The 15,595-nt window shown below is 41.1% G+C and overlaps 1 protein-coding gene across 1 annotated transcript; it reads right to left on the bottom strand.

Moving 5' to 3' along the window:
• Positions 1 to 2,239: 2,239 nt before the first annotated feature.
• Positions 2,240 to 14,633, bottom strand: nmnat2 (nicotinamide nucleotide adenylyltransferase 2). Its single transcript, XM_024268873.2, has 11 exons — positions 14,417 to 14,633; positions 10,485 to 10,573; positions 9,963 to 10,030; positions 9,623 to 9,701; positions 8,335 to 8,461; positions 6,984 to 7,064; positions 6,787 to 6,831; positions 6,549 to 6,625; positions 6,263 to 6,364; positions 3,965 to 4,032; positions 2,240 to 3,797 (listed from the first exon to the last, which is right to left on the bottom strand). The coding sequence occupies exons 1-11, from the start codon at positions 14,499 to 14,501 to the stop codon at positions 3,695 to 3,697; spliced, it is 924 nt and encodes a 307-aa protein (XP_024124641.1). The 5' UTR covers positions 14,502 to 14,633; the 3' UTR covers positions 2,240 to 3,694.
• Between the last annotated feature and the right edge of the window lie 962 nt (positions 14,634 to 15,595).

Here is a 15,595-nt window from a genome sequence, read left to right as displayed (position 1 = left end):
GAGTTTTTTTCTAAGTCTTACTCTTCAAAAAAATAGTAAAATATTGTAAGATACAGTCTTGGGATATATTACTATATCATGTCATGAGACGGGCATCGCAATACATTTATCACCAAATTCTTAACAAAACACACCCCTAATAAAAATACATTAACTTAAAGATATGAAGTTTTATAAAAAACAATACACATTAATTTTTGACATAGTTTTTCCAATTACCAGAGCACTATACCTAAATATGACTGTTTATCGCTAATTTCAAGATTTAATTGTGTCCTAAAACAACATCAAATCAGGACTTCTTTTACGAAATTTTTCCAGACGAATCATATTTGTTCCATTGGCAGATTTTTTTACTTGTAACAAAAGAAAAAAACATCTTGTATTATGTATTTTTGGTGGGTTTTTTTAGGATATTTTTTCCAGTGAAGGTTTTAAACCAAGAGGACAATGGATCGGACCAGGACCTGTGATGTGGAGTCCCACAGGGCTCAGTTTGAGGACCACTTCAGTTTTTGATGTATTTCAGCATCCAACCCCTTTTTTCACACATGCACACACACTCATGTTCATACACATTTTCTGAGAATTAAAAAGCAATGGAGGGTTTACACTGAGGGGGGGTTCAAATCTGGGTGTGTGCTCACAAACGTGCGCAGACACACCCTGCCCCCCAGATGTGTTTGTCCTCCTTTAGCTCCAGACTTGACTCACAAAGAAAAAAAATAATTCTCCACCTCAGGGAATGTTTTCTTCTCCCTGCTCCTTTTTTGCTAAACCTGACCTGCAGGCACATGACACACCCTCACACACACATTAACAAGACACTCTTACACACACAGAGACGCATGATGATCTATCAGACACGCCCTGACAGTCACTGTAAACATGCAGCGCCACGCTCACTTCGTTCCTGTTGCCGTGCCAACTTCACACCTGAAGACACGTTCCCCTCGTTACTGTGTTTCACAACCTGAGAGTCAGAGGAACTTCTCTTCTGCAGCTGCTTGGTTGGTTCAGACAAAACAGGAAGTAAAGCTAAAGAACTTCAACATTGAAGCCAGACACAGTTCAAAGCTCAGAGGCTGCAGGAATACAGTTTCAGTTTAAAGTTTCATGTTGAAGCTTCTTCACGCTCCCCTCTAATGCTCTGAAACCAAACAGCCTCAAACATTCCAAATGAAGTTCCACATGGATCTGGACTGGGCCTCATTTCTTCTTCTGGTTTTACAAATGACTCCTTTGGAGTTTGAACCAGAAGCAGCTTCTTGGGTTCATGGTTACCAGAGAAGATGCAGCTGCCCTGCTGTAGACGTACACTAGTGGATGGGACATTGGAGTGAGGCAGCACCTTAACTAACATATGCTCCGCCCACCTGAACAACATTCAGAAATAGTCATTGGGAGGGACAAAATAAAGATTGAATGTGCCGAAACCTCTGGAAAAACCAACACATTTGCCCTTGAAGCATCCTTCTTCCTTTCCTTTTGAGCGCTCACCTGAAACCGTTCCTTCAATGTAAAGTTTCACATGAGGGTGTGGCCTCTGGGTCAGGGAACTCCATGTTGACCCTAGTTTTCCTCATTTATGTGCTTAGTGCCAACAGACAAAAAAGAAAAATGGTTTTGTCTTGTTGGTTGTGTGGCCCAAACATGCAATTTCCCAGTAGTGTTTTAAATATGATTAAGTTTGTAACCAAAATCCCACAATCTAAATATCTTGAAAAGCCATTTTTAATGTGAATCTGAAGCCTCTGTTTCCGAAATCTCCTCTGAGGAGTCTACTGAGTCTTTCAGAGATTTTCCAGCATTCTCAGTCCTGCTGCCGTAAGTTTTGTATGAAACTCACACAAAATCCAGTGACGGCCGATTTGACCACAGAAATGCGAATAGCGGCTCATTTGACTGCAGTCAATGATAAGATACCATCTTCTCTTCTCCAGAACGTGAACTAGACACGCTAGGAACAGATGAGGGTTTAGTGCAGCAGAGCTGTAGTGACATAAAGAAGATCATTAATTCAAACAGAGCCTGTCTGTGACAGTTTGATTGAAAGCAATTTTAAAAGGAGAAATACTCAGAAAAACAAAATGATTTCTCCTTTTTCATAAGAAAAATGCCACAAAAACACGTTAAAAACTCAAAAAACATGATTTTCATCAGAGGGGGGCTTCAAAGGGTTAAATCTGGTAAACCTCACAGTTTATTGTGAGGACACTTTCAAGACAAGACCAATCTGTTAGAATTAAAATACTTTATTCTGCCAGCAGAGGGCATCATGTCACAACAATTTGAAAAGCACGTAAACTTATGACACACCTTGAGAACAGCATAATTAAGTTGTTTTCATGCATACGCTGCTAGGTTCTCGGTCGATCAGAATTCGTCACATTTTAGTTTAAACTCACAGCCTCAGAAAGACGGTTGGCTAGAACCCAAATAGTAGTCGGACCGTTAGCCGAAATCGCTGCAACGAAACTCAAAAAGACCTGGAGATGAGGAGCCACCTCGCCCCCTGCCATCCACAGCTGTGTTTTTTTTTCTTTCATTTTTTTTGCAAACACGATCACAACAAACCATAATAGCTAACACGTGATAAACATTCATGCCAGAACGGATCTGTCAGAATGAAGCATGCAGTCTAAGAACCAAGGAAGAAGAAGAGGACTGCTTCATCTTCATCAGGTCACGTTGTGTCACCATGATAACCCTGCAGTTAAAGTCTTTGTGAAACATCTACACGACTATGGTCTTTGATGAACTTGCAGAAAACTCAGGGCTTTATGCAGGAATCCACTCAACTTCTGACCTGAAACTTTCCCAAAAGTGTTTAGATTTAGAGGCTTGTAGCCCAGCAGAGGATGAAAAAGACACCATTCCTGATCTTTGGATGTTTTTCTGTTAAAAAGTACAAAGCTACACTCAAGAAGAATCTGCAAAGAGAGAACAACCAAGATGAAACCCTACGAGTCAGAATGCTAATAGCAGAATAGCTTGGGTTAAGGTGCTCCTTCATGATCTGAAATGGGCTGCAGTTGCAATGAAGAACATATTAGATTTTCGTTTCGATTTAGGTCGTAGTCATGAAGCATCACCAACAGATTCAGCTAAGAACAGCAGCTCAAACTCGTGTAAATGTCACAGCAGATAAGAAATGCTGCTCACTTTGTCAGATCCCAAACTCCCTGGGCGTTCCCAGGTCTGCTTTTGAAATTGAAGGTTAGGTTTTCCATCATTTAGATGGTGAAATAGTGTTAATTTTCTTGAGGAAACAAAAGCAATGCTAAAGGGGACCAGAGGAACCACGCTGAGCTACCTGAGGAACCTCACTGTGGAACCAGAGGAACCACACTCGTGCTTGAAGCCCGTTGACCCTGATTACGGCTCAACGCTACCCTGATACAGAAGAGGTGTCAGCACACTGAGCATGCTCAGTCATGCATCTCTAAACGTTGATCTAAAAAATGGAAAGAGAAAACACATCCTCCCCCCTCCCTCCCTGAAGGTAAAGTCACATGACATAGATGGAGGAACAGGGATGCTCCTGGTGTCAAATTCAACGAGGAAGCTCCAGACGGACGAAACATAAGGAAGTTTTAGGATGGGCAGTTGTTTGGTAGATGACGGTTGGGGAGGCCCCACCCCTCACTTCTGCTTCCCCAGCTTTGGTGTATGACAGGCAGAGGGGGGGCGTCTATCCAGAGGCGTTAATGTAGAGCTGACTCTGCAGGATGTAGTCGATGACGGGCTGGCTCAGGTAGTCCACGACGTGGCCATCTCCGTGCTGTAGGGCCAGTCTATGAGGGGAAAAGGTAACTTCATTGATTGGTTACACAGCAAAAGTCCTGACCCTCCTCCCCCGACTGTGCAAGCCAGATGAGCAGCTGAGTGGCGAGTGCCGAGTCGTCAGCATAAGTGTAGAGCTCAGAGTAACAGCAGCACACTGATAAAGAGCTGCACTCACCTGCTCTTGGTGGAGCTGACAATGGACATAGGGTGGTTCATGTCATCCTTCACAATGACGATGTTGTCCTGAGGGCAAACAGAGCAGAGCTGATATTCAGAATTTAGACACCTGAAAGAATGTTCTAGAGAAACAACATTTCAAAAGTTCTCCAACTCAAGATGAAACGACTCAGCCTGAGTAAAGTAACAAGTCAAATACTTTTACACGTCTTTAAAATCTGATGAAACAGATCTAACCACAGGCAAACATTTAGTCCCGGAAGAGAAAAACTAGCAAGTCTCACAGTGCGAAAATCTGCTGAGTCAGCAGACAGGAATTGGTTGGGGACATCTATTTTAAGGACAGAAAGAAGAACATATGTGCCTCGTCTCCGTCTTTAGGGGTGGCCACAACAAACCGTCCACTTTAGTCTAACTCTTTTCTTTTGCATCCTCTTCACTCACATACTTATGTCCTCTTTAACTACATCCATGAACCTCCTCGAAGCTTTTTCTTTACAGCTCCAACCTCAGAATCCATTCAACAACATAATCTCTGATCCTCCTCTCAATGTGTCCAAATCATCTTATCTGCTTCCTTGCGTTTGTCTCAGAAACATCTAAGATGAGCTGTTCCTTCCTCTTCATCACTCTTAAAGATAACCTCATCATCTTAATCTCTTCTTCCTCCATCTCTCTCTCTTTCTTAGAGTCACTGTCTCTGTACCAACTCTTAAATATTCCATTCCTTCCCAGTAGGTTGTGGGGTTTCTTTGAAGGAAATGCAGGCCATTTCACCCAACTGCCCAGACCCCTCCATATTTTTAGCAGAGATGGGCAACTCCAGGCCTCGAGAGCCACAGTGACTGCATGATTTACAGATATTCAAGCCCTACTCATGACTGATTACCTGGTTCAGGTGTATCCAGACGATTTGAACATCCCAGATGTTTAGTGTTGGAAAAACATGCAGGAATGTGGCCCTCGAGGTCTAGAGTGGCCTATTCCTGATCTATAGACAGCATCTTATTCTGTCCTGGAGAAGGATTTAAGAACCTGTTTATGAAGGTTGGTCTTTAATCCCAAGATCTCCGATCAGTTTGAGGGATGACCTGCATAAAAACATTCTACAGCCAACCTCAATCGGATATACCCTAACCTCCCACCCTATTTGTTCAGAGTATTTCTTTGATTCACAGACTTCCCTGACAGCATCCTAGAGCACGGTCAATTCTTCTATGAACACAGCGTAATGGGAGCCATACCAGATAACCATGTTAGGTCTGAGATTTGTTGCTGTAATCTCAGGGTGGAAAGACAGTCACTGTTGAGTTACACTAGTAACTTCCAGTCTCTGGACGTGATACAGTTTAAGGGTATTGCTTCTCTTTGCCATTATACTTGCAGTGATGAAGGTTATTGTAGGATGGGTGTCTTGGGTGCCAAACAGCTATTATTCAGTCATTCTATTTGTCAGAATAACCATTCTTGTTCAGCTACCTTTGTTTATATGTTCTTGCTAATCCTATTTTTTTTCATGATAGTTTTTCTCGAGTGCAAGTTATTAACTGACCAATCAGATGTTTCAATAAAAACTTGTGTTCTCAGGTTGAACATTCAAAACACTTAAATGATAGATTTTGTCTAGGCTGTTTTCAACTGGAAGTGGTGTGGCCTTTCAAGAAGGTCACTTCTGATTGGCGAGAGTGGTTGTCATAGAAATATTTACTTGGACTGACCACGATTACTGACGTCTGGCTCCAACATGGCGGCATCCGTATCACAAAAAAATGGCTACTGAATTGAATCATTTGGTTGGAGCTGAAAGTAAGTCATTTTCTATAAGTGATGTCACAATCACTTGGTCCAATTCTCATATACAGTCACTCACTTGGTCCAGTTCTCTCGCACTGTCAATCTGTACAACTAGTTCACAGCTAGTACAATTTGTTTAGTCCTCATCAATAGAGGCCGTTCCACAACACAATTTAGTTTGATGTTCAGGAACCAGAAGAGCTCACAGCTACATCCTTCCTTTATGAATCTTCCTCTGATTAAAACAGATTTTAACGTTTTGTGATATACTGTAGTATGTTCTGTGTGTGCGGTTGAAGTTTATTGAATCTAGTAACTTTTAATGGTTTGAAATGTCACAGATGGCACCTACTTACTCTGACAAAAACAAGAGACACTGAACACCTGATACCATCATGACAACCAAGTGGGATGGGAAAGTGAAAACTATGACAAAAGTAAACCAAAAAAAAAAAGATTTCACTGGAGAAACAGCCAATGATTGACTGAGTGAACCCCGCACCTTGAACTTGCGGAGAATGGACGAGTGATTCATGATCTTCTCGGTGTCTGCTCCATCACGAGGTACCACCACGATCCCAAAGTCTCCCACTATCACTTCCATCTACAAGCAGAGAAAACAGAACTCTCAGCTGTCAGGAGCACGTCTGCATTTCTTCCTCACACAATCCGTCACAAAACACAAACCCATCTGTTTTCTCGGATAACCCACACAGGGCTAAGGGGCGGGGCTACATGTAATGCGGGTGGGGTTACATGACCTTGGGGTGGGGTCACATTTTGCTTACATCACTGTCCTTCCACAGACCAGGGATGCAGAAGGACTCCAGGAGGTCACTGCCACACAGAAGCAAGATGCGCAACTCTACGATGACACACGGGCAGGAGGAAAGAGACAAGCACATCCTCAGTAAACATCTGTTTACTCAGTAAACACCACGTTTACAGGGTCAGAACCAGGTCAGACGGGTCAGGAGGGACAACCCGAACAAAGCACGCCAGGAGGCCGCTCAGCTGCAGACTCACCAATCTCTTCGTATCTCATGGTCGTACCCAGGTTGGCGTTTTCATCTGGAACAAAAAAAACTTTTTTATGACAAACCTGTGCTTTCCGACCCCCCCGCCCACCATCACCATCTGTGACCCAATATTAGGGAGTGTAGAGTGACCTGCAGTAGGGACTTTAGTGTTAACTTAGCTCAGAGAAGAAGGAATTCTCTTACCAACAAAGGGAAAGTGGTCCATTTGAGGTCGGACGCAGCACATCCTGCTGAAACTCTCACTGAGCTTCCCCCACACTTTCACTGGACGTGGAGAAATCGGGGAAGTTAGAGTCAGGGCAGCATAAGGACCTTAAATCAGCATGCAACACTGAGATATTGTGCGTAACTCTAATCGTAAGCAATTCGAGTTAGATAATTGGGTTTCATACATTAAAACCTGATTTGCTTTAATCAGGGCTGGCCCTGGGCAGAGGTGACCTAGGCGACTGCCTAGGGTGCCAAATTGAAACAATTAGGCTATTTGTTTGGGGTTTTTTACAGTTTGATACAAAACTCATTTCATTTAAAATATTTAAAAATTGTTATCTGTTACTGCTTCTTTAGAACTTTAAGGATAAAAAAGCAGTAAAACAAGAAAAGGAAACAAGAAGAGGAAAAAACTGACTCAAAGCAGAGATTTGTCTGTTTTTTTTTACATTCAAATGCCCCCATTTCGGTCGCAAAGTACCCTTCTGTTTGGCTGGAAAGAAGAATTTAACTGGTGATCTATTTTTTTTTCTTTTCCTCTTTTTAAAATCTCTAAACCTTTAACACTGGAGATGCCTGTCAAAACATCTACCATGCATAGCAACTTTCACTAAATGGTAGACTAGTTAGTGTTTCTGCCTGCGTTTGTGGAGGTTCATGAATTGCATCCCACCGTTGAAGAAATATTAATATCCTAAACTATTTTCTTAACTGGTTATTTAAGTTTGGAGAATTAAAACAAATCAATACTTATTTCAACATATTCCATGCAGTTACATTGTTTCTTTTGTTTTTGGAAAGTGGTATTGGTATGTGTGTTATTAAAGTTAAAAGTTGCATATCGGTGCAAAGCTGCTTTTCTTGGCTTTAGAATCCATTGGAAATACGTTAATTGCATAAACGGTTGAAGTGTTACAGTCGTCGTAAGACTGTAAACACTGGAGCTAAAGCTCTGGTGTTAAAGGGTTAAGATCATTTAAGTGGTTTGAAACTTTCCACCTCTTTGCTTCAGAGCCAAGCCCATGCACATTCCAGTATCATTGTTAAGTGTGGTTATTATTGTAGAGAGAGTGGAAGGGAAACTAATGAATAAATGGTTTTGCTGCCCGAGTGTTTGCACGTGTGAGTCCGTGTGCCCGTGTATGCAGAAGCACTGTGTTACTGGTCTGAATGCTAACTGAATGGAACCTCAATGGAACTTTATGAGCCTTAACATGAAACTTCAAACTGTCATGTGAAAGTTGTTTCTGAAAACTTTGAGCTGTTCCACAAAACGCTGAGACGTCACATGACACTGGAGCCAACATGTGCTGATGGGACATACCAGCTGTAGGCTTGTGTTTCATGTTGCTGTGGTTCTGGTAGAGGGACTGGTTCTGGTTCTGTGGCTGTCCGATCACGGGGGTTGAGGACGGCGTGTTGACATTGGACAGGATGCAGCCAGTGACTCTCTGGTGAACATGAACAGACTCATGAGAGCATCCTCTCTAGGCGCTAAAGTCTTCAGGTAAACAATGATCCATCATAGTTTTCGGGTTTCTCGATCCTTTGTTCCTCTATTCTTGAACCCTCCATAATCTCTCTACTTCTCCGTCACTACTCATTGAATTTGAGTACATTTAGGTCCATTGTAAATTTGTTTCTGTCTTTGTTCTTTTTTTAGATGACAGAAAGTGTCAAATTTAGGTTCTTCTTAATTTAGTTTCATATATTTATGGTTACTTTCCAATAAAAAGAGGAAGACTGATACATAATGGAAATAGTTCAAGTATTCTTGTTCTTTCTTTCTGAAATGAGAACACTTTCCTCCCTGTAGACCTACATATCAGACAGTGACATCATGGAGGATGGATTTTGTTAGAACTGATCCTGAGTCCCAACAAGACAGTTTGCAGCTCCAACATGAACTAATAGTCATGCAATCATTTCTCAGAGACAAAAAAGATGAGCTTTGTTCCCCTGACCTTTGACATTTAAAAACACAAGACCTTGAGGTTCTCTTTGGGAGTGACCAGGATTATTTTGAAAGATAATGCAGAGAAGCAGATTGAGATGGTTTTAAACACAGAGCAGCATCAGTGATTATGTTGGTTAAGAAGAGGATGCTGAGGTTGGAGCTACAAGGAAAGAGGGATAATTCGAATTATTCAGATCCGAATTATTCCCTAAAACCTTAGAATAAATATTCTAATAAGACTCAAACTAACTCTTTCAGGGCCCAGTATGGAGGTGGGAGTATGATTGTTTGGGGTCCATGAGAACTAATTGATGGTTCTGGTTAAAGTCTGAACTTTTTACCCACCATTGTCTGTATAAAAGAACTGGACAGAGTTAGTGTGACATAACCCTTAGAAAATGACTTACTTCCAGCTCCAACAAGTTTAAATCAATTCACAGGCATTTTTTTGCGAGGCTTTGGTTTCTTGGAACCAGCGGGTACTCCCTGTTTGGATCGTGAGGGGGGAGGAATCGCTCAGTCCATTTCTCATATACATGGTACAGACATGAGGAAAGCTCACTAACCGAAATCAGCGTGATTAAATTTGGCATAATGTGTTATACTAACACAGTAAACAGAGGTGTCTCCTCACAACGCTCACACAAACACTCACCTTCATCAGGTCGCGGTGATGCTCCAACACACTGCAGGTGGTCTGCCAGGTGTCCTGGTAGCATTCCCAGGGGTCCACCCTGCAGAAAACAACAATCCTTCAGGGGGACGTCATCCATAGCTCAACAGATGGTGACTGCTTTTCATTTCTATTAAAGGTTTAGGGACTTTAATCAAGAGCTGAGACCTGACAGGAAATAGCAAAATCTGTCCATCTGTAATGTGACTGAAGAAGTCTTTCACGAACTCTGAATGATTCAAGGCTATTATTATGAAATTCTACTGGAAAAAAGCCAAATGAAAATCAGGAAGTTTTCAGAATAAAAGTGAGATGAACCTACCTGATCCAGTCAGAGGACTGGACGGCCAGCTGACACATGGCGAGGCGGTGTCGGCTGGACACCAGACCCTGAAGACACACGACTATTAATACAAAAGCCCCCCTACTTCCTCTGAAAAAATCATCAGCCAGAATAATCCCAAGATTTTGTGTTTGTTTCTGAACAGAAGCAGATATCTGCAGCATCCATTATTCATGCACAGCTTCCTGCGAGGCAGGAGTTCCAGCAGCAACACACAAAGACACACGCACGCTGACACAAAAATAAAATGAGAGCATGCACACAAACAAATACACACAGCGGCAGCTGAAATGATCCAATCAGAGCAATCATCAGTGCTGTCTGGCCTACAGCTCTGATCACTTGTTTGTTTGGAGCAAACACAATCGAGAACTTCTGACTGACAAATGTTTATGAGTTCTATGAAAAAGTCAGACAACTGTGTCTCCACTAGGAGCCTGTGAACATCAGCCTGACTCCAAAAGTTGGTTAATCACAGCACATTCTGTCGTTTGTACTCACCGGTTTCCCGTATGAGTCGTGCACTGGTGAGACGATCCCTCCAATCACAATGAAGCGTCCAGTTTTGTGCAGATAATCTCTGGCTTTTTCTGCAGACAAAAGGAGCGGCAAAGGAAGAGGAATAACCTCGGTTAGCGAATGTGAGATCCTACTGAATCCAGTTACACGTCAACAGAAATGGATTTAATGGGAGCAGTCAGAAATTTACAAATTGACTATGGAAATGTGTTTGTCAAATAGAATAAAATCAAATCAGACTTTATTCATAAAGGCACTTTTTATATCGTATAACCCAAAGTGCTTTATATATAAATATATAAATTTAATAAACTTAAACTTAAACTTAAACTTTACAAAATAAAAACATCTTTCAAACTTAAAAACAAAAACCTTTACATTTAAAAATATATTTTTTAATCATCCTCACAAACCCAAACCACACTCTTTATAGTGAAACATTAAAAGGTCACGTGGAGTTCAATTTCCTCTCCATTTCATTTGGAGAGCTACGTATTTAGATCGTGATCTAACTTTCAAACTGGGGCTATGTCTGTATTCACTACTCTCAGGTTAGTAAACCAAACAGGGCGTTCTGCTTTTACTTCTACCAAAACCCAAACTATGTCTGAATTCCCCCCTAATCCCCAACTGCTAAAAAAATATATAGTGCGGCACTATCTAGTGCCCTGGATTTTAAAAACAATTTGGACACCATGCTCACTACTTTTTTTTTTCTAAACGCCTGATATGTGTCAATTATAATAATTTAACAAAGTAAAAATCAAATAAATACAAATGTTTCACATCTATTTGTGACTCCACTCTGTTCTAGTTATGAAAATGTGGATGTTTATTTAAAAAATGACATCTAAACATGCTTTTGTTGTACCGCAATGCATTGTGGTCTAAATTTGCTAATGTGGTGAGCATCGATGCACGTTAGTTTTTCGCAAAGACTTATGGGAAATTTCTAGTGCACTCAAGATTAGAATTGTAGACCCAGACAGCACTACATAATGGTGAATGCACTATATAGTGAGTAGAGAAGGAATTGAGACATAGCCCCAGTGCGCATTGATGCTTACTAGTTTGGCGAATATAGACTAGAATGCACTGCAGTTGAATGATTTATAATTTGAAAAAATATATGTAAATTTATTTATTTACAGTAAAAAAAAAACATCCTAGATCCTCATCAAAACACATTGGATTCATAAAAAGTCTTCGTAAAAAAGTTTTTTTACTTAAGTTGCGAGCCTGCTGTCTGAATTGCATTCAATTTCAGATCAAGGGTTGGGGAGTAGTGAGTGAATTTGGACAAAGCTAGTTCCAAAATTTCCATCGAATGATATTCATAAACATTGCAATGCTAATGGTAGCATTTTCAGCTTTGCTAATGTTTGGAAACTTGTACGTCTGTAAAGGAAATAACATATTGCCGCTCCTTGTTTGTACTCCACCAAAAGACACATTGCCTTGGATACCTGAGCTACTCTCTGGTCTAATGAGACTCTCTGACTCTTGTTTACACATGCAGAAATGAACAAAATGTAGTTTAGATTAATGGTGATTAACTGGATATTGAGATATAGATAGATTTCCCCACATCTCCTTTAGGGGACATTTGTGTTTGTATGCCCCCCTTTTGAAATGAATTTACACGTTTTTTCCAGTAACTTATTAGATAACTTTTGCTACTAGATATGTGCTTTTTGATTATCCTGTTTACATGTTACTGAAGAAAAACCTGAGAACTTAAGAAATCAAGTAAAGAGTGGATGTTTGCTGAGTGTGTAAAAGGGCTCAATGAAGAACCATGCCCATAATCCCTCTCTACACCCTAACTACTAAAAGACTATACAGTACGGAGCTATCTTGCGCCCTAGATTTTATAAGCATTTCAGATCCCAAACTCACTTTTTCTTTCTTAAACGGCAAATACGACATAACCGATTTCCTGAAGTAAAAACCTAAAATATAAACATAAACAAAAATATAAGAAATAAATATCATACGAAGACTATTTAAGTGATGATAACTTGGATGGTTTATTAAAAAATACATTTAGATATATTTTTTCCACAATAATTGTTCTAATGTAATGCATTGTGATCTATATTCTCCAATCTAGAGAGCACTGATAATCACTGGTTTGCCAAAGAGACTTCTGGGAAATTTCCAGGGCACTTGATTTTGGAATTGTAAATTTGGACAGCACTACAAAAGGGTGAATGCATTATATAGTGCGTTATGTAGTGAGTAGTGAAGGAATTCAGACACAACCCACTTCAGTAAAGACCAAGACTTTATCTTAAATCAAACCTAAATACACCAGGACTCTACAATAGATCAGACCTACATAGGACTAGGACTTTATCATAGGACAGGAGTTCAGCAAGGACAGGGACTTTGTAATAGATCAGACCTAATTTCAGACCAGGACTTTATCACAGACCAAGACTTTATCAAAGACTAGATCTTTATCATAGATCAGATCTATATTCAGACCAGGACTTTATCATAGACTGGGACTTTAGCAAATATCAAACTTACATAACTAGGGACTTTATCATATCCCTGGAACTTTATCATAGACCGAGACTTTAGCAAAGACTAGAACTTTATCATAGATCAGACCTACATTCAGACCAGGACTTTATCATAGACCGAGACTTCAGCTAAGACTAACTTTATCATAGACCAGACCTACATGGTCAGGGACTAGATCATAGTCAGAAGTTTTAACATAGAATTGGACTTTAACATAGATTAGACCTGCATAGAAATCAGGACTTTATGATAGACCTGGACTTTAGCAAAGACTAGGACTTTATCATGGATTATACCTACATAGAGACCAGGACTTTATCACTTCAGTAAACACAAGGACTCTCCCTTGACCAGGACTACAGCAAAGACTAAGTATTCAGCTGGAACAGAGGTCTGTAACCCGAGGCTCTGGAGCCACCTGGAGCTTTCTTATCCCTTTATTATAGCTCTTTGGATTTGAAGAAAAATGCTTAAAAATTTAAATAAATAATGGGTTTGTAGTTTTGGTTAAATTGTTTTAGTTTATTAATCTTAGTTTTGGTTTAATATTAGAAACAGCTTAAAGCACATTAAAGAATTAATATGTATTAAAATATATATATATATTTCATCAACATGTTTATATTAAAAAGAAAAAAGGAGGAAACCCACCAAAGTCATAATGATATGATGCCACCAAGTTTGACTTTTTCTGCGTTTTAATTCAAGTTAGGATTGTTTTTGATACAGGTCATATTTTATTTTGAAATGAACTTGTATGTGCTGGGTTTATCAGACAGAAACTGGACCACATGGTCTGTTAGCAGGTTGCAGACCTCTGAGCCGGACCAAGACTTTATCTGGACTTTAGGTAAGACTAGAACCTCAGTTGGACCAAGACTGAAGTAAAAACTGGACTTCATCGGTGGTCAAACAAATAAACCAGCAAATAAACAAACAACTCCAGCTCAACAGCAGACCTTTCAAACGTGTCTCTGACAGAACCTTCAGGATGGTTTTGGTCCAGTTTGACATCACTCAGACTCAGCTGTTCTCTGCAGGTAAACAAACAGCATCCCTGTGTTCTGACTCTATTCTGGGGGTGGGTGCGGCTTGGTGAACCGTCGTCATGTCATCGTCAGTTCCAAAACAGAAATGGGTCAGAATCGCAGACCCGCATCCTGCTCTGACTCATTCCTGTCAGATTCTGGGTCGGCCCGCAGAATCTCGCTGGGTCTGGATCTGCGCCACAGGCTTTGAGGCCCGGAGCCCGAATCTCTGACCCAGTTAATATCTGCCGATTCTCGGGTTCGAACCGAGCGTGTCACCCACATCCCTCCATATCATCGGAACCGAACCCGATCCCCCTCCCCTCTCTACCACTCCCACCCCCGCAGCCTCACCAAACATGTGGATGTGTCCTTTGGTGATGGGGTTGAAGCTGCCGCACGAGAGCAGGATCACGTGGGTTTTACTGCTTTCCGTCATGGTTCCCGTTCGGTTCCGAGTTCCGGTCCTGGCGGGTCCGTCTTATTAGCCCGGAGGAGAGCAGAGAGATGCTGCGGCAGGAGGATGGAGGAGGGTGGGGGCGTTAAAGAGACAGGCAGGAGGAAGTGGGCGGGGCCTGTGCAGCACCCCCTCCCTCCACCATACCCCAGCCTCCATTAAGAGGTTTGATGAAAGAAACAGAATCACGTGGTCAAACACTAGTAACACTTTAGTTTAGTCCAGATCTTTCCTAACAAGCCAAATCCAGAGGAGATCACAGACAAAAACAAAGACTATGAATGAAATAGCATGCAAAGATTAACATATTTTGTCTCTTTGTTGTCCTTCCCAAACCCCAACAAGTCAATCTGTAAAACATTTTTCAAACTATTTGATTTGATTGTGGCGTCCTCGTTGCACAAATGCTCCACACACCAAATATAAAGTACCTTTTTTATGCTGATGTGAGCACGCTCAGAGTAAAAACGAGGAAATCTACTGTGGATGTAGATATGAGAGTTATGGTTGGTGTTCACTGGGGTCTGACACAGAAATGATCATCATAGTCATGACCTTGGAGCTGCGTGGTTGGTGGAGTTCATACTTGTAGAGTCACTTTGAATGGGTCTGCTAGAGAGTTTTAAGCTGTTTCCTTTAGGTGCTGCTGGCAGCTACGAGAAAATGCCTCCATGCTATAATATCACTCCGATCGTGCCAGTTTTTAAAGCGTTTCCAGTGGGTTTTTTTTAAGGATTTTTAGGACATAGCAGAAGTAATTCATTAAAAATTCAACTCTGAGTTTTGGGGCTAAGCTGAAAGCCTGCCCCCATTTCCCATCATCCACTTGTTTACACTTTCTCTGCTAGCTCACACCCCGAGTCTAACATTACCAGTGCAACAAAAATCAGTAGTATAAACCTGCAGGCCCAGAGACCCAAAAACGTTCTCAGGACCGCATTTCCAGGACCGCATCCTCAGGCCCCTGGCTTTTTGAACACAGCACCCCTACTGGCTGGAGGACTAACAGCATCCTCAGGACGATTTCAGGACTTGTCTTTTGGAGACACACACACACAAAACAGGTAATACTTGTA

This window comes from Oryzias melastigma, linkage group LG17 (genome assembly GCF_002922805.2).
Source record: "Oryzias melastigma strain HK-1 linkage group LG17, ASM292280v2, whole genome shotgun sequence".
NCBI classification, from domain to species: Eukaryota; Metazoa; Chordata; class Actinopteri; order Beloniformes; family Adrianichthyidae; genus Oryzias; species Oryzias melastigma.
This window is presented reverse-complemented; position numbering and strand designations above follow the sequence as displayed.